Source organism: Raphanus sativus, chromosome 6 (assembly GCF_000801105.2).
Source record: "Raphanus sativus cultivar WK10039 chromosome 6, ASM80110v3, whole genome shotgun sequence".
NCBI classification, from domain to species: domain Eukaryota; kingdom Viridiplantae; phylum Streptophyta; class Magnoliopsida; order Brassicales; family Brassicaceae; genus Raphanus; species Raphanus sativus.
In genome coordinates this window covers 8,047,164-8,069,519 of record NC_079516.1, presented here as the reverse complement: position 1 = coordinate 8,069,519, position 22,356 = coordinate 8,047,164, and the positions used below count along the sequence as shown (strand labels likewise).

Genomic DNA, 22,356 nt, shown 5'->3' with positions numbered 1-22,356 from the left:
AAAATTGAAAAACAGTAATAACAAACTTTTGACACAATCCCCCAATCTAAGATTTAAGAAAGAATTTTAAAAACCAATAAATTCAAACTCAGTGCTGACCGTATCATTTTCTCCCCTTAATTGCATTGATTACACCAATAAACAAAAAGGAAATCTGGCCGTTGAAGCCAATTTCTGACCCTAATTAATTCTCTGATATTTAATTTAACATATTCAAACGTTGCATTTTCCAAATTAAATTCCAATCCATTATATACACCATTTGCCAAAACAAAAACAAAAAAGTACAAAGAAAGCAAAAAAGATAAAACTACTGTGTGCGTCAAATCATTCCCATCTTTTATTTTTGTCTGCACAAAAAAGACTTCCGAATCTGAAACGAAAAAAAATATAATAATTGCAGACAGTGAGAGAGAGAGTTGTGTTCTTTTCTGTTTCGTGCACAAAAAAGAGTCGTTTCGTGCCCCTCTCTCATTTCGCTGTAACTTAGACAAGTTGTGTTCTTTTTCTGTTTCTGCTCTCAAAGTCTTAACCTTTTTATTGATTTCTCAGGTTTTTTTTCTAATTGGATTAACTTTCAGTGCTTTGTTTATAAACTACTAAATTGTTATTACTGGATTAAATACTCTCAGTAGAAAGATTCTTCTGCTTCTCTTGTGTTGGAATGTGATTTTAGTTTGCTTTCTCTGTCTTTCCTTCAGGGGGATCCAGTATTCATCTCTCCCTAAGACCAGACAAAGTTAGAGAACCAGCGTTTGACATAACTCCAGAGGTTTGTTCTGTTTCTGTTTAGTCTTTTAAACACATTGCTCCACTAAACTGAGTAGAAAGACCACTTCTTTAACTCTTTTTACAAGTTTGATTTGTAGATTTGCTTTGTCTCAGTTTTGTAGGTGAAGAAAGCCTAACACAGAGAGAGAATCTTTCAGTTTGTAGGATAACTAGCACACATAGAGCTGGTTGATTCTGGCCTGGAGTCCTTACCTCGCACTTGACCACCCTTGGGTGAAGTCTAGACCACTCTTTGTGTTTCTCGCAGCCGGTGTGATGGCTACCGAGTCGAGGCGCTTATACTCGTGGTGGTGGGATAGTCACATCCCCAAAAACTCTAAATGGATCCACCAGAACCTTGCAGGTAACGTGCTGCTGTTGTGTTCCTTTGTATTGTTTGTTCTATGGTTTTATTTTAACTGAATAATAATGATGTGTGCAGATATGGATTCTAAGGTCAAAGCGATGATTAAACTCATCGAAGAAGACGCAGATTCCTTTGCGAGAAGGGCAGAGATGTACTACAAGAAACGTCCGGAGCTTATGAAACTGGTTGAAGAATTCTACAGAGCTTACCGTGCGTTAGCAGAGAGGTACGATCACGCCACCGTGGAGCTTCGCCACGCGCACAAGACCATGGCCGAGGCGTTTCCTAACCAAGTGCCGTTCGACAACATGGTTGAAGATTCTGCTTCTTCCTCTTGTTCTGAGCCACGTACGCCTGAGAAAACGCCGCCTGGAATCCAGCCGTTTTATGACTCGGACAGTGCCGCCACGAGTAGGAGAGGGTTAAGTCAGGTGTCTGAGTACGTTGGTAGTTCCGAAACAGAAGTTGAAAGTTTGAAGAGAGCGTTGGTGGAGCTTGGGGCTGAGAAGGAAGCCTTGAGTCTTCAGTATCAGCTGAGTTTGAACAAACTATCCAGTCTAGAGAAAGACCTTAAAGATGCGCAGATTGATGTTAATGGTCTTGATGAACGTGCTAGCAAAGCTGAGATTGAGAGTAAGATACTTGCAGAAGGCCTTGCAAAGCTTGAAGCCGAGAGGGATGCTGCGCTTTTCCGTTATAATCAATCCATGAAGAAGATAGCTGATCTGGAGGAATCATATGCTCATGCTCAGGAAGATGTGAAGGGGCTCACCAACCGAGCAACTGAAGCAGAGACAGAAGCGGAGAGTCTCAAGCAAGAGCAAAGTAGATTGCACTCCGAGAAGGAGGCTGGCTTAGCCAGATATAATCAATGCATTGTGATGATATCTACTCTAGAGAAGAAGGTTAAAGAGGCTGAGGAGAATGCTCAGATGCTTAGCGATCAATCTGTGAAAGCAGAAGATGAGATTAAAGCATTGAGACAAGAACTTCTGAAGGTAAATGAAGTGAAGGACGGTTTGAGTCTTCGGTACCAGCAGTGTTTGGAAACTATATCCAAGCTAGAGAGAGAAGTTTTTCACGCTCAAGAGAATGCCAAAAGACTGAGTAGCGAAGTTCTGGCTGGAGCTGCAAAACTGAAGACTGTAGAGGACCAGTGTATTGTTTTGGAGAGCTCAAATGAAACTTTAAAGCTAGAAGCAGACGGTCTAACACACAAATTAGCAGCAAAGGATCAAGAACTTGTCCAGAAGCAAAGCGAGCTTGAGAAGTTTCAAGCTCTGATCCAAGATGAGCACTCTCGGTTCTTGGAAATCGAAGCCAGCCTTAGGAGTTTGAAAAGTTTGCATTCTCAGTCTCAAGATGAACAAAAGGTTCTCACTTCTGAAATCCAAAGAAGGGTTGACATGTTGAGGGAGTTAGAGACTTGTAATCAGAAGTTAGAAGGCGAGATCAGCTCAGTTAAAGAAGAAAACCGAAACTTAAGCGAACTAAGTGAATCTTCTATGATCTCCATAGAGACTCAGAAATGCGAGATTTCCATCTTGAAAGAGGTGAAAGGAAAACTGGAGGAAGAGGTTGCTAGACAAATGAACCAAAGCAGTGCCCTTCTAGAAGAGATCCATCGTCTGAAGGATGAAATAAACAGCTTGAACAAAAGGTATCAAACAATAATGGAGCAAGTGAAACTCGCAGGATTGGATCCTGAATCCCTTGCCTTCTCTGTGAGGACTCTACAAGAGGAGAACTCAAAGCTGACTGAGTTGTGGAACCACCAGAGAGGTGATAAAGATGCTCTTACGGAGAAGCTGCGTGAAATGGATAAGATTCTTAGAAACAATGTTGGTCTAGAGAAACTGCTGCTGGAATCAAACACCAAGCTGGATGGTTCTAGGGAGAAGACAAAGGATCTGCAAGAAAGATGCGAGTCTTTACGAGGAGAGAAATCTGAGTTTAATGCCGAGAGAGCTAACCTGTTTTCTCAGTTGCAAATCATGACTGAGAATATGCAGAAGCTCTTGGAAAAAAACTCATTACTGGAGGCATCACTTTCTGGTGCAAACATTGAGCTTCAGTGTGCAAGGGAGAAGTCAAAATGCTTTGAAGAATTCTTCCAGTTGCTCAAAAACGATAAGGCAGAGCTTACAAAGGAGAGAGAATCTCTCATCTCTCAGTTAAATAGTGTTAAGGAAAAGCTAGGAGTTCTGGAGAAGAGATTCACAGAGTTGCAAGGAAGATACGCTGATCTACAGAGAGATAAACAGTACAAAAATCGTCAAGTGGAAGAGCTAAGAGTCTCACTTGCCACTGAGAAGCAAGAGCGTGCTAGTTACGAAAGGTCGACTGACACAAGATTGGCAGATCTTCAGAGCAACGTGAGCTTTCTTCGAGAAGAGTGTCGCTCTAGGAAAAAGGAGTTTGAAGAAGAGCTTGACAGAGCAGTAGACGCTCAAGTCGAGATCTTCATCCTGCAAAAGTTTATAGAAGACTTGGAGCAGAAGAACTTTTCCCTCCTGATTGAGTGCCAGAAATATGCAGAGGCATCAGCATTTTCAGAGAAACTCATTACTGAGCTTGAAAGCGAGAATCTTGAGCAACAGATGGAAACAGAGTTCTTGCTGCATGAGATTGATAACTGCCGGGGTGCAATCTATCAAGTGTTTAAGGCACTTAAACTTGAAGCAGATGACCAGAAGATTGCAAAAGAGCGAGTTCCAGTTTCACGAATCTTGGGTGGAATCAATGAACTTAAACGTTCACTTTCCAGCTCTGAATGTGAGAAGCAACGGCTTGTAATTGAGAACTCTGTGCTCTTATCTCTACTTGGACAGTTCCAATCAGATGGCATGAAAGTGGAATCAGAGAAACAAAACGCAGAGAAAGATCTGGAGACGATAGTACACCGCTATGGAATGCTGAAGAAGGACAGGCTTGAGCTATTGGAGATGAACCGGCAGTTGAAATCAGAACTGATCGACAGAGAGAAGCTGGAGCAAGATCTAAGAGCTGAACTACGAACTGAGCATTTAAAGTTTGAGACTTTGCATGAGACATACATGGCTTTGCATCAAGAATACTTCAATGCTCTTGACAAAAACAAAACTTTGGATCTAACATTCTCAGAGCTTAAAGGTGAAATGTGTATACTACAGGAAGAGAACGATGCAGTTCTTCAGGAAGCTGTTTCCTTGAGCAGCATGTCTGTGGTTTACAAGTCATTTGGGTTTGAAAAGGCTGAGCAGGTTGAAGCTTTTGCTGAAAACTTGAGAAGCTTACAAGATGTTAATAGGGGCCTGAAGCAGAAGGTTGAGACATTGGAGGAGAAGTTAAGAGGCAAAGAGTTGGGCAGTCAGAAGCTTAACAGCAAGCTTGAAAAGTTAGAGGAAAACCTCGAAGAAGCCAATGAGCTAACCGATCTTTTAAAACAACAGACTTCAGATAAAGAAGAACTCTTGAAACAGAAGGCGATGGACCTACTAGAAGCAGAAGACATGCTCAAGGCTACACATAATGCAAATGAGGAACTGTGCCAAGCAGTTGAAGAGCTGAGGAAAGACTGTAAAGAATCAAGACAGCTGAGAGGAAATTTAGAGAAGCGTATTTTTGAACTGTCTGACTTTAGTGGTAAACAAGATGAAGAGATTACAAAGCTTAGCAGTTTGAAGGAGAATCTGGAGTTGGAGGTAGAGTTGTTACACAAGGAAATCCAAGAACATCGAGTTCGAGAAGAGTTCCTGAGTTCGGAGCTGCAGGAGAAAAGCAACGAGTTTGGACTTTGGGATGCGGAAGCAACATCGTTCTACTTTGATCTACAGATCTCAGCTGTCCGTGAAGTCTTGCTTGAGAACAAAGTTAAGGAACTCACGGGAGTTTGTGAAAACCTCAGAGATGAAGCTGTTACAAAGACCACAGAGATAAAACAGATAAAAGAAACAGTTGGGCTCTTGGAATATGAAGTGACTGAGCTGAAGAATCAATTGTCTGACTATGATCCTGTGGTAGCGTCTCTAGCAGAAGATGTAAAATCCCTAGAGCAAAATGCCCTGCTGTTGATGAAACTCCCGACACTATCTGATCGTTGCAAAGAGGTAAACCATATTCGTTCTCATGTTACCTCTTTAGGGATTAACTTACATGCCTCTATATTCCTCATTAATTAAACTCTTCCAGTTTCTTCAGGATGATGAGTATCCAGAAGCGGTAGTCTATCAAGAACCTAAAGGGCAGAGCAGGACCGACCAAGACAATGGAATTGTGCTGTTGCAGGATATGAAAACAAGAATTAAAATCATCGAGCAAGCAGTTGTTGGGGAAAAGAAGAGGCTTGGGAAGCAGAGAAGACGAAGCTCTTCGCACAGAAGCAGAGACCGCAGGCTGTTTGAAGAGATTGAACTTGAAGACAAATTCTCGGGTGAAATCAGACACCAGCCTAGATCACCTGCAATGACTGAAGCTAGAAATGGTTCATTGATGAAAGACATCCCCCTTGATCATGTTGCAAGCTCTCCCTTCTATGGAAGGAGCCGGAGAGCTAGTCGTGGTTCCAGTGACCAGATGCTTGAGTTATGGGAAGAATCTGCTGAACCAGAGTTGACCATCAAGTCTCTGATGAACAATAAAACCTCAAAAAAGCCTATGATCCCCCGTCTTCATCGCAGAAGCAGGAATCCGTCTATTGAATCTGAGAAAGCGGTTGACAAGTTAGAGTTATCTAGAAACATTGAGGACAATGCAAAGATCATGGAGAGACTTTTGTCTGATTCTAGAAGATTGGCAAGCCTTAGAGTCAGTCTAAGAGATCTGAAAAGCAAGCTGGATCTGAACGAGAAACCAGGCAGGTTCACTAACCCCGATTTCGCTAGAGTGAGGAAACAGCTGAAAGAAACAGAAGAAGCCATCCTTCAGCTTGCGAACACAAACGAGATTCTTTCCAAGGAAATTGAGGAGACAGGAGACGCCAGAGATATCTACAGAAAGGTGGTTATGGAGAAGTCAAGAGTTGGTTCCGAGAAGATAGAGCAGATGCAGCAAGAAATGCACAACATTGAGCGAACAGTGCTGAAGCTTGAAGACGGAGCAGCCAAAAGTAAAGGAAAGACAAAGTTCTCAGAGAGTAGGACAGTGATACTCTTGAGAGACATTATCCACAAGGGTGGGAAAAGGACTGCAAGAAAGAAGAAAAACCGTTTCTGTGGATGCATGAGATCTTCGGCTAAGGAAGACTAGGGTGGAGTGGACAATAACATAACATCATCTAGTTTACTATCTTTTTTTAACTTTGATCATCGAACTGACTCTAGAAGAACTTTGTGGCAAGACTAGTAACCTTGTAGCTTATGCTTAACTGTATGTTCCCGGTTTTACTCCTATGTTTCCAACTTATCATTTCTCAAATGCTCTTTATAAACTAGAATGTGATATTACATTACAAGAATTGTTATGTTATGAAACAGTGATACAAAGATACAAATAGTTGGTTGATCAAAGGGCTTTAATATCACTGATTTGGGTTAAGAGAAGGAAAAGCTGGAATAGACCGTAGTATCAGCTTCCGGCCATCACTTCTCTTCACTAGGATTGAGCCTGTCCCCGAGGAGCCGAGCTGAGGAGGAGAGACTCTCTTGCTATTGGGAGAGATGGCTTTGATGGTAGTTATAGGGTTAATGCTGAGAATCTCTGTTTTCTCTTCGGTCACAGTTTCAAAGGCTTCTTCTCATTCTTTGAATGTGTTAAATCACTGTCTGGCTTTCTAAAAGAGGAAGAACCCACCCCAAGGAAAAACTGTGTCGGTGGAAGCCTGTTCTTAGAAAAAAATGGCTGATGAACCATCAAATGTCTGCACAAAAATTAACAGAAAATCAGGAGCTGTCTTGTTTGTTTGAAACTTTGATAGAATCACACCTGTACGGTGGCAGTGGTGTGGAAGGTTGATCAGAACTTGGGTTCTGCTCGACTTGTTTATTTTCTTGGATTTTTGATGGTCTTTTCTCATATGTCTTGTGATCCTCCTCTTGTTTGCTCTCCATGATAGCAAGTAAACACGCTGAGAATGTAATCATGTCCAATCAAATAATAATTTTTACAGAAATATGGAGCTGAAGAAGCAGCTAACCATCCTTTCTGCCGAAAGCATTCTTACATCCTTCGCATCTACAGTTGATGGAACAGCCAACTCCACTCTATAAGAACATGAGGAACAGAGTATCTGACTCTCAGATCATGGAAGATAACCAAAACAGATGAATATGGAGCATAATGATGAAATAAAAACCTGGAAGCATTCACAATACTTCTTCAGACAGTTTGATTTCTTGCAGTTGCAACCTCTTTTGTGTGGCGCTGAGGCCGGAGTTTTGCTTGCATCTTCTCCAACTTCAGTGATGGAATCAGAGTTTCTGATGACTTTAGGAGCAAATGCAAGGGGATTTCTGGATTCAATCTGTTTGCGAGTAGCCAAGACAGTGTCTTCATGGATAGGTTTGTTGAAGCAATCAACACATGAACATGGCTCTATGCAATAAACTCCAGCAGAAAAGCATTCACAGTAACTGCAGCAGAGTAAAAGAGACTCAAACAACAGTTATAACTACTTCAGGCCAGTTTAAAGCAAGGTGTATGAGAGCTTACAGCTTCAAACACTTTTGACTTTTTGCAGTTGCATCACTTACATGAATCACCCTCTCCAGCTTGCTCAAACCTGGCCCTGCGCATTTATGCCAACATATAAGAAAAAGTCTACTATACAAATCTGTTATGTAACTTCTCTTGAAGAAAAAAAGTTTGCTTCTTTCTAAGGATGCCTGGATTCAACTCTTGGAACAACAATTCTTCTACAGCTGACTCTTCCCCAGGCTCATGTTCTCCTTGGTCCAAACTTTCTAGCAGGGCGTCTTGGGGTTGAACAGGAGTGTTAGAGTCTGAGAAACTCTTTTGAATTGCTCCAGATGTTGATTTTACTATCCCTTGAGGACATTGCAATGGCGTTTAGATGGAGATCAATACCGAGAGCAACGTGTTTGGGAGAAGATTCCGCCTTATTGTCCACACACAGTTTGCTGATCATCCTTCTTCCGCTTCCCTGTCCCCTCAAAGTCTAGACAACGTCTTCGCATGCTACCACCATGCAAACTAGGGACAGGCTACCACAAACAAAACACAACATAAATAGCAACTACTTCAGAAACACTGATAAACTAACATCCACATTCATGGGTACAAGTTAAACTTTGACATGTATTCCTGTGTTCACCTGATTAGCTCCCACAGCCAAAGGCTAATTATCATTGCAGGAACCATTGGCTTGAACGTCTTTCCACAAGGCATTGAAAAGCCTCTGAATCACTGGGAGATCGAAATACTACGACCAGGAGTGTCATCTCTTCCTGAGCATCAAGAACCTTCAGGAGACTCCCTTTGAAATCCTCAGAAGAAATTTTTATTAATTTTAATAATCTGTTAGACATATAGTTTCATTATTTTTACTTGATATTATATATATATATATATATATTTCTACATTTACTTGTATTAAAGAAATAGATAAGATATCCGAAAATATATGTCAATATCTGCAAATATCTATAAATTTTTCGGATATACAATTTTCTGGATATCCATATTTTCTGAAGTAAAACAAATAGAATTGAAAAATAAATAATTGTGAAGTACGAAGAAAATCACAAATACTAAAAAATATGATACTATTCTATCTGTGCCAACCCATACATGAACTTTCTATATACATGATAAAGTCAATTGAAATGAAGATTAGGAAGGCTGAATAGTGTACTCTATAAAGTGAGTAAGAATAGAAAGCCTGTATATTTTATAGATTCATTATTTAGAGATCATGTTCTTTCATTAATAATGTGTGATAGTTTATATGATTTATCTAAAAAACTGCTAAAATCGACCTTTTATTTCCAGCGCTACATAGAGTTGATACTGATAGACGTCTACTTGAAGCCTAAAAGCTCTATTATACACAAGAATAACCCACGAACATCCCAGCTTGTGTTATTTTTAGTGCTCTAGCCCTCCACATATGTTCTTGAAGTTGTTGACTAAATTGGCTACAATGTGATATTACGCAAGAAAGATTGAATATGTTGACTAGCATTCTTATTACACAGCCACGGTGAACACACAAACGCAAACAAAAAATGTTGTGGTGTATACCAACTAGATGTTGACATCATCACATATTCAAAGATTCAATGAATTGTTTTCAGTGGTGTGGAGTGAGTGAAGGAAAAGTTGGAATTGAAGACAGCAAGAGCTTCCTTCCACCGTTTCTTCTCCAAGGAGTCGTCTCTGTTGACTCCATATGTGGCAGAGAAACCCTTTTGCTGTTTGGAGATACCGCATTGATGTTGGTAACTGGAGACTGAATAAGATTCTCAATATCCTCAATATCCTCTGCTCTTTCCTCTGCAATTGTATCAATCCTTGAATGAGACAACAAACTCATATCTTGCTTTCTGAAAGATGATTGGCTATTATTGTACAAGGATGATCCAGAAGCTCCATGAAGATGTTGCTGAGACTGTTGAGAAAGCAGCATGTTGTTTGATGAGTTGGGAAGTTGAGACAATGGTTGTCTGCATAAGAAACAAAAGGTTTAATACATAAGTTAAAGATCATGAGGAGCTTTCTTAATTGGTGTCTTACCTTAATGACATTGGTGTTGAAGGTGGAAGTGGTATGGCTGTTCCACTTTTGCCAGATGTTTCATTTTCTTGATCTTGTTCGGTATCCATACCAGCAAATGAAGACCCTGCAGAGATTGTAACATTTGTAATCATGTCAAATCAAAAGACCAAGAGACTTGAGAAAGATGGCACAGAGACACTAACCATCTTTTCTGCCAAATGCATTTTTACATCCTTCACATCTACAGTTTATAGAACAGCCAACACCACTCTACAGGAACATTAAAGAGAAATGTATGAGAATCAGACCAAAGAATAAGAGTCTTACTTACACAGATATGTCATGGAGGTTAAAGATAACCTGATAGCATTCACAATACTTCTTCAGACAATTTGATTTCTTGCAGTTACAGCCTCTTTTGTGTCGCGCTGAGGCCGGAGTTTTGCTTGCATCTTCTCCAACTTCAGTGATGGAATCAGAGTTTCTGATGACTTTAGGAGCAAATGCAAGGGGATTTCTGGATTCAATCTGTTTGCGAGTAGCCAATACAGTGTCTTCATGGATAGGTTTGTTGAAGCAATCAACACATGAACATGGCTCTATGCAATAAACTCCAGCAGCAAAGCATTCACAGTAACTGCATAAAGAAACATTCAAAAGAGACTCAAATGATTTAAGCAAAAGCCAAAAAGATCTAAATTAGGAATTGAGCTTACAGCTTCAAACACTTTGATTTTTTGCAGTTGCACCGTTTACATGATGACTCTCCTTCTCCTGCTTGTTCAGACTTGCGCCTGCACATTTAATAGATTGTTAAGAAATTGAATATGATTTTTATTTGTGGTGGCAAGTCTCTCAGGAAGGAAACAACTTGCCTTTTCTTCTTGGGGCTGCTTTGATTCACTTCTACCAAAGCTAAAGACATTGGAGCCTCTTCTACAGCTTCCCTGGCTTCACTTTCTCTGACAATATCATTAGAGGGGAGAGCAGGAGTGGTGGAACTTTGCAACCCGACTTTAACGTTTCCGGTATATGAGTGTTGTTTACTAACATTGTTGTCCTTACAAGACATTGCAATGGCGTTAAGATGGAGACCAATGCTAGGCACTACACATCTCGGCATCTCAAAGTCTAGACAGCGTCTTCTCACTCCACGATGCAATATGGAAAGAGCCTGCCACACACACACAGAGAGACAAAAGATTAATCAAGAACCAAAGCTAGCAGTCTCAAAAGATTTTTACTCACATCAGAGGACTCAGGTTCATTGCTCTTGGAAACACTAGGATCCAATGCAGGCTTTGAACCGCCGCTGCATAAACGTGTTTTGGAGTCTGATGATCGCTGCAAGAAGCATCTGAAAGCCTCTGAATCATTAGGTGAGCCATAGATCAACATGTCAGAAGAATTGGAGATGAGAGTTTCCCAATCTGGAGTATCACTCTTCCGTTTAACGTTGTCGTCGCACATCCTCTGCAGATCCGTTTCAACATCTTCACAAGCGCCATCGTTAGTAACGCTCTCGTTCTTGAGGTTTTGTGACGGTTCCTTTTCAAGTAACGCTTCTTCTTCTTCTTCTTCTTCTAGAGTGGAAGCTTCAGGGCCAACTTTGGAAGGATCAGAGGAGTTACTATGGCTGCAAATGGAAATACATTTCCAAAATAAGATGAGATTTAAATCTAAAGAAAGGAGGGAGAAGAGGAGAGTAAAGACCTTCTGAAACGAGATTCTTTGTGAGAAGCGACCACGTGAGGGGTAGTGAAAACAGGAGGAGGAGATGTGAAAGTGAGAGAGCTAAACGTCTGAGCAGTGGAGGTGGATTTGACAGTTGTGATTGGAGACAGACTGTTTATGTAATTGAACACCGGAGAGTTCTGCATTCCCACAAACAAAACAACTTTGATCAATCAATGATAATTCAACTCAATTATAAAATAACGAGATGATAAGATTCATCAAACCCTTGAAAAGATCTAAAGAGAAGCGTGTTGCCATTGTTAAAACCTCTGGAAATTCCAAAAAAAAAGACTGCAAAAACTCAAAATGGAAAGTTGAGATGACTGAAAATCAATCTAATGAATTGAGAAACTGAATCTTTGACTAGAATTCAACTAATTGAAAGATGGGTACTGCACAGATTTAGAAAGAAATGAAAAAAAAAACACTTTCCTCAAATAAACAAAAATGCATCACATTTCACAGAGACAGAAACAGAGGAAGAAAGAAAAAAAAAACTTGGAAAAACAGAAAGAGAGAGATGACTGAGTGTTGGAGAAAAAGACCTCGACTTTGAGTTTAGAAACGGGAGTCTCGATCTGGGTTACTGTTTTTTGAGGTGTATCCATTTTCTCAACGATCAATCTCGCATCAAACTTCACTTCTATATATCTTTCTCTACTTAGGGTTGAAGAAGAAGGAGAAGATGAGATGAGATGAGATGAGATTCAAAGAAGGAGAGAGAAGCGGGAAGAAGAGGATTTTTTTCTTCTCGTGAGGATAGTCCAAACCAAATCCAACAAAAAAGCCAAACCACAACTAACTACAAAAAGGGTCACTCTCTGTCTACGTATCTCTTCCTTCCACTCCCTCTCTCTCTTTTATTGACTCACTTTCTGTCTGTAAAAACATACGTTGTAAATATCGTAATCTTTGCTTTTAATAAAGTAACGGACATCACCCTTGATCCTCTTTTTGTGCTTCTTTTTTTTTTGGGAGAAGAAGATACAAAAAAATAAACGAATAAGAAAAGGTACTACACTGGAGTTCCTGCCTAACGCTGCTTCTGTTTTGTTTGCATTCAAAAAGGTTATTAAAGAAAAAAGAAAAAAAAAAAAAGAACAAAAGTCTTTCCCTTTTTATATTTATTTTTATTTAATTCTGTTTATTTATTTGTTTTATTTATTTTAAAAGTAAAAATGTGGTTTACTGACTCTGTTGACTACTTGTCACGCTTGGTCTACTAGTTTTTCTCTACCTTACTTTATTTGACCATATCAATAGTGATTTGTTATATAAAAGAACTCAAATTTGCAAAATAATAAAAAGGATTTGAATATCATGCAAAAAGTGATGCAGAAATAAAGAGAGAATAAAATAAAATTCTCTATTTACTTAAAATTGATTTTACAGTAATCTATATATTTAATAAAGATAATATTGACTGTTAAAAGATCTACAAAAATGATTAGACTCGATGAAAAGAGGGAAGAGACTTGTAAAAAATTGATCCAATCACATCATTTGACTTTGTCACTTTATGTTATTTTATGTTTAGCATGTAATTAAATCAGCATCCAACAATTAGCATTTCAATTGTTAAATTCAGTTCATCCAGATTGCTCCGTAGATAATTAATGGATGAAATTTTTTTTATTTTTATCAATTCAACCAGAAAATTCATTGGATACTATAATAAAAAATTAATGGTAAACATTGGAAACTGCATGGAAGAGAACACGTTACGAATTACAACTTACAATGCTTTTAGCCTGGAGATTTGTAATTAATACACTAAAACTGCTAATCACGAGAAAGCACTTATGAGTAATCATGACACTATTAAATCGAAATTAATTGGTCAATTATTCGTAGTAATAATGATTATCATGTAAAATAACATTTTTTGGATTTTATCTTTATTCTACGAAGATAGATTTTCTATATTTTCAAAGTATTTTTGTATACTTTTGAAGAACATTAATTGTGAATATTTGAACTGAATAAATTTTACTGTGGATAGTTCTCGCAAAACGTATAAAAAAATAAATAGTAAACTACAATGCAAATATTTAATATATTTTTAATAAAAGTGAAAACTCTAGAAAATCTTATTTTCAGGAACGGATGGAGTATGATTTTAGTAGTAGTAGTAGTTTGTTAATGTAACGTTCGGAGAAAATCAAGCCTCTTAAACTGCATGGAATAATAATACATCTCTCCCGTATTTTCCATATCTCAATTGATCTCCAAAACTTTTATAGGTTTTTATATAAGTATAGACACCTGAATTATCTTTTTTGTAACCAATGCAAAAAAAATATTTTATGAAAAATTAACAATATTTCTTAAGAAATATTTATGGCTTCTAAATTTTTCAGATCCTGTTATGCCTGCAACTATAACGAAGCAATTTAAGCTCAAACGATTCTAATATCTATATAGTTCTAAAACAAAACAAATTAAAATTGATCTATGTGTTTTCTTTCCTATTCAGTTGTAGTAAGTTAGTATTTGGAGGTTATTTTTGTATATTGACAAAATTTATTCAAAAGATATAGTGACTGAATATCAACGTTATGGTCGGGCCGGGTTATTAGTTGTCCATCGCATGATTTGTAACACGTTCTTTGTTATTAGGAACAATTTTGTTCTTATTCTGACTATTTGAAGTGGTATTAAGTCCATTTTAAACATATTAGAAAACTCAATGATTGGAGTGCTACAATACATCACTTTAGAGATACGTTGGATTTTGGTTCAGAACTCAGAACATCCTACTTTGCCAAAAAGATATAACTTGAATTATACTACAGAATTATATATAATTGAGCTATTGTTAACCAGTTGATGTTAGATGCATATTTGACCCGAAGGTATTTACTTGGTCGATTTAAAAGAAAGTACATATTTTTCCATTATGGAAGGGATACTTTGTAAAATGAGATTACAACTGGTTGTGGTTTTCAAAAAGAAAATCAGGGTTAATAAACCATTCAGAGAAAATTTTACCAATAACAATGGAAATCACGAAATACAAATTCTACTTATTCCTCTAGCAAAAAAAAAACAATCTAATATCAAAACAAAATATTGCACTAGGAAAAACAATTCCAGTAGTAATAACAAATTTCTTTAATTTTCATGTTGCAGTCATCTCTGTCTCATTCATCTTCATCCTATATCCAATTTATTACTTTTGTGTTTACTATTGGAGCCACTATATGTTGTTCCAATCAGTAAGTTAAGTTAATAATGTCGACGTATAAAACTTATAAGAGCATTTCTAATTCAATTTTATTTATTACTTTAAAATAAAGTGAAAGTAAGAAATACACTATACCAAACTCCATTTTCTATTTTATGATAGAGTAAAATGAATTTATGCATTTATTTTTTGTTTTTATTCTATTTTTCAGTTCGAAATAAAGTAGGATTAGAGAAATTGCTACATTTTTTGAAAGAAAATATAGAATTTTACACTAGAGATGATCAATTGGAAAAGGAAAACGTGCAACTTTCAAAGTACAGTAGAACATCTATAAATTAATACTCGATAAATTAATAATATCTATAAATTAATAAATTTCGTCGGTCCCAACTTGGGCCAGTGTAAAATATGATAATATGATACAAATCGATAAAATAATAAGATAATAATATTTTTAAAACTTCCATGTAAATGTATAGTCCTATTACAATCATAAATTAATAATCTATTAATATATATATATATATATCATATAGTACAAATAACATTATATTATTGGTTTTATATTTACAATAAATACATCAATTTTCTTAATATTTCAATATATTTTGATAATATTTAGTAAAATTATATCGAAAATCACATAAAAAATCTATAAATCATAAAAATATACACCAAATAAGATAATTAAAAATATGAAAGTCATTATTTTAAAAGAAATTAATAATGTATATATGGTAAAATCAAATATTTTCTTATTTTATAACCAAAAGTAGAAAAAATCTAAAAAATAAAACTTTTGTAAATTAATATCTTTATAAATTAATAAAATTTAAAGTTCCAACATTATTAATTTATAGAGGTTCTACTGTATATTATTTTCAAGTACGCATAGGTGTAAAAGAGTAGTTGAAATGTTAATGTCAAATTCACTAATTAAGAGCTATACATGTTGACTCGTGAATACAATTATAACGCGCCTACTGTGAATAAGTGCGTATATTTTATTTTAGACCAAAAAAAATAAGTGCGTATGACCAGAAAAACATATTAGCTATTTAATTGTAAAGAAAACATATTAGCTATTTTTTGTAAAGAAAACATATTAGCTAGAAAAAAATGTCTTACCCGTGACGCCATAAAGTGAATGCTCCACATATTCGTTGCAGTGGTTCCTTCCATTGGCACATAATTACGTGAATATGATATATCGAAAAGGAAAATATAACAGTTCAAAGAAAAAGGAAAATATAAGACACAAGTGATACTTTGTTGGATTTAAATCGTAATTGGAATCTCATGTCAACTAAAGCAAGTGATCGATTGAAACAAGAACTAGTTGTTGTTTTATTAGAGATTCGGGATCCGATTGGAAATAACTGTAGCTTCAAAATTATTGCTGTAGACTTTTTGCTGTAGTTTTAAATTTTATCTGTAAAATTTTATGTAAAATTTATGTAAAACACTAAAAATTGTTTTGAATATTTGGTTCTGCAGAACAATTACACAGCTGTAAGTTATTTCAAAAACTGTAAAATTAAAAAATAAATTAAAGTTTGATTGTTCTGATTTGGTGTTTTATAAATAAATAAGACCGCAGAAAGCACTTACTTACTGCCCTGATTTGCGGTATCAATGATACTTCAAAATATTTTCCATCGCAACTTAACTATATGGAGTCGATAGGAAAACTAAAACCAAAATAGTGATATTCATATGAAAAATGAAAAAAAAAACATATTAGAGTATATATTACATTGTATATCCTCCATGGAGGATTGATATGGATAGAACCAAAAGCAATTCTTCTGGCCAAAGGTGCCCCCATGCGAAAATCATAATGTCGACCATTCTACATTCATGTTGCTGCTTCTCTGTCACGTGCCATATGACACATCACGTGACATCAAAAACATAAAACTATGCATCTTTCATGATTTTTTTTATATTACGACATAACATTATTATTAATATTTTTGTTACTTGTGTATCTATTATTGTCAGTCCTTTTAAATATTATTTCGAGTCCACAGTATACAGTAGTAACAGTACTATACTAAATCAAGTCTTTATTTAAGAAATTGGGATATTGAAAAGCTGTTCCATGAACTGTTTGTGCACGTCAGGTTGTTTATTAACGGAATATTCAGAATTTAGGAAAATAGATGATTAATTAATTATTTAATTAAAGATCCTGTTGCTTACTACAAATGGCCACAAGAAAAGCCAACGTACCAAAGTCATCATTTAGCCTTTGCTTTTGTACCGTAGAATCTCCATTGTTTTGCTATCTGTCATCCATTTATACATTTCATTTTTTATATCCAAACGTTAAGTAATTTAAATGAGGAAGTTGTACCTTTTAATAGTCATTTAATTTTCGAAAATTTTCAAAATCAGGAGTACCTATAACTTCTTTGTAATGAAAATTACTTCATGACTTTGATCAATTTGTTGAATTCAGTAAATTACATGATCAATTTAAATGAACGTTTGCGTTCTGAACCAATAACTTTTTCAAAAATTGATAAACATGTTTTAATGATGCCATCTCTATATGCGATGTGCAAAGTCACCAAATACTACAATGGTTGTTTTTGGGATTATTAATCAAGTTAAATCATCTATTTGATAGGAATAACTTTTACTAGCAGTATGCCATACATCAAACTGGTTTGCTATAGCACCTTTACCATTACATAATGATTTCTGACCAAAAGCTATATATTGTTGTAAAATATGTTTCCAATTATATTATCTATTTTATTCACAGCCTAATCATTCATATTTTAAATCTAAGCATTTTGTAGAATGTCAACAACGAATATTTCAAGAAGAAAGTGCACAACACAGAACAGACGTTTAAAACAAAATTTCTTTTTAAATAAAGAAAACTCAAAATAAACAGTGCTCTGATTCTCAAATCATTTTTGCGCTCTTGTTGTTTGGCTTTTCTTGAGCCATAATAATCTGTGAACAAGTATGAAACGACAAATGCATTTCTTTCAACTTATTGTATAGGGGCTCTATTGTATATACATTATTGTTTGTCCATATCTCTTCGTATTTATATGCAGTTTTTTTAAATTCCAATTCATGTTGTTAGTATTGACTATTTTGATATTGACCTTGGACGTTGCAACTCTCACTCTCTGCTTAGTTTAATGTTTGAAGTGGTGTCTTACATCTTTTGACTTTTGTATTTATCAAGTATACTTAATAGCATATAAATCTAGTTTAACTGTACCTATTTTCATATGTTTGTGTTATACACCCACCCACCCCCCCCCCCCCACCCACCCACCCACCCCCCCCCACAGCAGATCGTGGTTCGCCGTTAGATAATGTGTTAGTATTTCCTTTGTGTGTTTAGCATTACCATCTGAGTGTTTCTCTAATAAAAAAATAAAAGGATTACCATCTGAGTATTTTTAATCAAAGAATTCCCATGCAAGGCCTATCTATAATTTGGGCTTTAAGTGGACGTAACATGAGATGCACAAAGCTGCAAATAAAGACATATAACTATATAAGCCTCTGGTCCTCTGGATTATTCGTATACAGGATACACTCGGACGTTAAACCACCTTTTTGTACATATAAACCAAAGGTTATGTCTTAAGCGTGTATCCAACCGTATCTAAGTGAACTGCTTAAAACAAATTTATCTTCTCAGATGGAATACTTTATCAGGAAAAAAGCTCTATGATGTTTCATGTTAACACCATCTAAAATTTATGTTGAGCTAGGGGAATTTTTTTCTATGAGACGAAATTATCTTCAAATTTTAATAATTTATTTGGATCTTAAATCTATGTGCCAATATGCTAATGAAGTGTTATTGGGTTGAAAAAATTAATGTGTTATAGTGTAATTGAACTAGTTAAGTATGATTTTTATTAATGATATAATTATGTGGTCCTTTTTATCTATTAAGAGTATTATTTGGTGTTTTATTGTCTTATGTATTAGTAGGTGATATGTTAATATATCCAGTGTATTTTTCAATGTGCTATTGTGTGTATAGTAATACTTGTTAGTGGTGAAGTAAATTTCTGATATAAAGCATATTAAATGTCAATAACTTTACATTTTAAGTGTTTGCATTTTAGGCGTTTATTGATTCTGAGATTAATGGTTTCAGCGTGAAATTTATTTTTTCATAATTTTGAACATTATCCGTTTAAGATGCTTTTTGCTCTCTCCCTATATTTTAACACTGAGCCGTCACTATCTATGTATTTAATTTTCCTTATAGGTTTTATAAGTTCTCAGTTGTACGGTTGTTTTCATAGCATTGTAGGCTGTTCCATTCAATATTGGCTGCTCCTCTTCTTCCTTAGATTTCGGCTGTTGTTATGATGCTGTCTTCCCTCTTGGTTGGCTTGCCGTCAATAGCTCATGTTTGTTTTGGTTTTCAAAATTTATTTTTGGTGATATGATTTATATGTTCTCTTTCATAATTTGAGGAAGGCTCCACAGTCTGCTGGTTCCGTTTCGTCTCCTCTTCCCTCACTGTTTTTTCATCTTGTTGCAGCTTTCAACTCTGCTTGCATATTTGGTGGCTCTTCCTTTCGCTATGTTTGTCACTCTAAGTTTAGATAGTGTTTTCAATGTGCATGTTTTGTGGGTTTGGAATATTGTTTCTGGTATCAAGCTTGGGCTCTGTTTTGTTTGGTGGTTGGCTTCCATTATCTCTCCCTCATTAGTATATGTGTGCAAAGTTAGTTTTTTGGAGCTCTGGTCTCTTTTATCCAGAATTTTGTGGTTTTTGCGTGGATATCTTATTTTTGCTTGTTTAGTTTGTGAGCTGATTCTTACTTCTTAATTGATGGTTGTGCTTTCAGTGTTTTAGACATGTGTTTCATGTTTCCTGGGTAACTTTGGTCTTACAATGATTATTCTTTCTTATTTCGTTTTCTGGTTTTCTGCGTGGTGCTTGATTATGGTCTTTTGTGTTCGAGGGATTGTCTTGACTCATATTTAATATCTTATTATCCATTTTATATTTATGCTTATTATAGCCAAGACAGTCTATGGTAAAGTAAAATAAATTAGTTTTTGTTCTTGATTTCATTTCAGTTTACAGATCTTTATTGAGCTAGTGTTACAATGACATTTTGTTTTTCTATGAATGTGGAGGTTTTAGATTTATGTATTGTGCTTAATTTTTTTTATACTAAAATAAATATATAATTTTTAAATGATAATAGAAAATAGTAAAAAATAGTAAAATAGTGAAATTTATGTTATTTTTAGTTGTAAATATATTAAATATTTAAAATATATTTATACTATTTTACTTATTTATTTAATCATCTTAAATTTTAGTTACCAATAAATAGAAATAGATTATAAAACTTCATATGATAATGGTTAATACGAGAAAGATTCGCTAGTGCATAACTAAAAGAATATTTGGTCAAATTGAAATAATCTAAAAAAAATCTAAAATGTAAAAATATAATATACATGGGGATATGTATCAGCAAACATTCCTTCCACATGTCATAAAAAATAGGAAAAAATCTAATATATATACATTCGAGACTTCAGATGCTAAATGACCAATAAATAATTGTACAAAGATAGTATCAATCCCACATCTTTCCTTAACAGTCACTGTTCATGGAACTACCAGTCTATAAACATATTTTCTAAATATGGTGGCTAATTAAATAATGGGAAAATTGCCAAAACGAAACAAAAATTCAGCATGGTTGTCCCTATAATATAAAACCATCATTTTGCATTTAACATTGGGTAGACATCATACAATAACTATCTTCATTCTACCATATATTTTGTTCCATTTCTCCTGGAAAAATCACAAATTTTTTTGATAATGCATCTACTACCAGAAATGAAATGTGTAGTCTTCGCATTCAATGCACATTCTTCAATAATTTCATTTTTTCAAATTTTCAACCATTTCGTGTTAGCAAGTTTCGTGTTAGCAAGATTAGTCAACATTTATATGTTTCAATGCAACAACAAGATGTTATTTGTAACAAATAGTTTTTTTTTGTTGGTTAATTTGTCACATTTATTCATGAAATTTTCAAAAAGGGATTATTAAAACAAATCAATACATAGCATAAATACAAAACTGATAAGAGATGTAGACTTCCACCTATATATTTTGTAACTTCTACTACAAAGAAACTTGTAATATACCTATTCCATTTCCTTCGATGATTCATTTATCAATTTTTTTTATTTTGCTAGTTTTTTTTATACTTCCAATTAAATATTTTATTTTAAAAAGTCATCTATGTAACCACGATTATATAACCAAATATATAAAATATTGGTTAATCCTTACAACCTAATTCTTATAGAGTTACACTTTTGAAATGAATTCAGTAAGGTTAAATTTAGTTTAGACTAATAAAAAAAGCGTCTATAAACAGTATGCTATTAAATATCCAAACAATGCTATACCGGCTGAAAATTTGCATTTTTCAAAAATACATACAATCTACAAATGTTTTTGAATTGGTATGCAAATGGTTTATCGACGGAATTAATAATTTTGATAATATATCGAAGTCAATCCCTTCCTGATTAAAAGAAATTCCTACGGCTCCAATAAACAAAGTAAATAAATCAATACAAACACATGGAATATATAGTATTGTCTGATTTATTAAGATAATATAAAGTTCTAGTATTAAGTTCAAAATTTTCAATAGTAATTAAATTTTGATTTCTTACATTATTACTTATTTTATATGTTTTGTTGCAAAATGAACTCTTTTCGTATTATTCATTGTGGTACTAACCCAAATTTTCTATTAAGTTTTTTTATCTTATTATTTACCCCACAAAGAGATTGTATAGAATGAGCGATTTTTCCTCTGTAATTTTAAAAATAAGTTCTTAAAATTCCTTCAAAAGTAAGTAAATAAATCCTTAACATATAAAATGCGGTTAATTCTGCTTTCGAAGAAGCTATTATTGCAAAACTTGGAAAAAATAACAAACTATCATTAATAATTTCATTGGAGGGGGGTTCCACAAATCAAGAATGTTCCTAGGAAAATTTACTTTTTGTAATCGGACATATTTTTTCAAACCACTCATAAGAATCACATTCTGACTTTTGTTTAGAGAATATCCAACTACAGCTTCCATTGAATGAATAATGGATCCAGATCCAAAAACAACAAGTCTTTCGAATTACCATGGGTAATCAAATGAAATAAAGCGGATATATAATACGCATACCTCGAACTAACATCATATAGCCCACTTGATACATTGTGGAATATGCTAAACCTCTCTTAATAGCTTTTTGAGCAATAGCTAAAATGGCTCCTAAGAATAATGGTATTATATATATCATAGATATTATATACATTGTAAAACAGACAACTATAAAAATAGGAAGAAGACGAGCTATAAGAAAAATTCTGCCGCTACCATATTAGCAACATCTAGAAGAGCTGAAATGTGAGTAGGGTCTTCCATGGCATCTTGCAACCATAAATGAAGGGAAAATTGTGCAGATTTAGCAATCAGACCCACAAATAATAGGTCGTGTGAACCAAAAACTTAAAGTATCCTACACGATTGTTACAAAAAAAAAATTGACAGCATTCACTGCAATAGATCGTGTGAACAAAAACCTATTAAT

The 22,356-nt window shown here is 34.9% G+C and overlaps 2 protein-coding genes and 1 pseudogene across 5 annotated transcripts; 1 reads left to right on the top strand and 2 right to left on the bottom strand.

Annotated features, from left to right (window-relative positions):
• Nucleotides 1-393: 393 nt before the first annotated feature.
• Nucleotides 394-6,526, top strand: LOC108812007 (protein NETWORKED 1A). 4 transcript variants are annotated; one of them, XM_018584136.2, is made up of 5 exons: nt 394-552; nt 702-772; nt 886-1,135; nt 1,214-5,226; nt 5,309-6,526. In XM_018584136.2, exons 3-5 carry the CDS (start codon nt 1,048-1,050, stop codon nt 6,362-6,364), a joined length of 5,157 nt encoding a protein of 1,718 aa, XP_018439638.1. In that variant the 5' UTR covers nt 394-552; nt 702-772; nt 886-1,047; the 3' UTR covers nt 6,365-6,526. The 4 variants fall into 4 exon arrangements, with proteins under 4 accessions (XP_018439638.1, XP_018439640.1, XP_056845387.1 ...); XM_018584138.2 differs by having other exon boundaries at nt 395-552; nt 5,318-6,526; XM_056989407.1 differs by having other exon boundaries at nt 476-494.
• A 52-nt stretch (nt 6,527-6,578) lies between these two features.
• On the bottom strand, nt 6,579-8,348 carry LOC108807737 (CRC domain-containing protein TSO1-like; annotated as a pseudogene).
• An 875-nt stretch (nt 8,349-9,223) lies between these two features.
• On the bottom strand, nt 9,224-12,426 carry LOC108806133 (protein tesmin/TSO1-like CXC 3). The gene is made up of 9 exons (XM_018578165.2): nt 12,073-12,426; nt 11,504-11,664; nt 11,039-11,426; nt 10,666-10,964; nt 10,507-10,584; nt 10,151-10,427; nt 9,994-10,060; nt 9,809-9,914; nt 9,224-9,738 (listed from the first exon to the last, which is right to left on the bottom strand). The coding sequence occupies exons 1-9, from the start codon at nt 12,133-12,135 to the stop codon at nt 9,366-9,368; spliced, it is 1,812 nt and encodes a 603-aa protein (XP_018433667.1). The 5' UTR covers nt 12,136-12,426; the 3' UTR covers nt 9,224-9,365.
• Between the last annotated feature and the right edge of the window lie 9,930 nt (nt 12,427-22,356).

Excerpts from the sequence above, each read along its gene's own strand:
- LOC108812007 (XM_018584136.2), top strand. The coding sequence starts at position 1,048 with ATGGCTACCGAGTCGAGGCGCTTATACTCGTGGTGGTGGGATAGTCAC. Across the intron at positions 1,136-1,213 it reads GATCCACCAGAACCTTGCAG|ATATGGATTCTAAGGTCAAA; the intron begins GTAACGTGCTGC and ends TGATGTGTGCAG. Across the intron at positions 5,227-5,308 it reads TATCTGATCGTTGCAAAGAG|TTTCTTCAGGATGATGAGTA; the intron begins GTAAACCATATT and ends AAACTCTTCCAG.
- LOC108806133 (XM_018578165.2), bottom strand. The coding sequence starts at position 12,135 with ATGGATACACCTCAAAAAACAGTAACCCAGATCGAGACTCCCGTTTCT. Across the intron at positions 10,428-10,506 it reads AAATCAAAGTGTTTGAAGCT|TTACTGTGAATGCTTTGCTG; the intron begins GTAAGCTCAATT and ends TTCTTTATGCAG. Across the intron at positions 9,915-9,993 it reads TGCATTTGGCAGAAAAGATG|GGTCTTCATTTGCTGGTATG; the intron begins GTTAGTGTCTCT and ends CAATCTCTGCAG.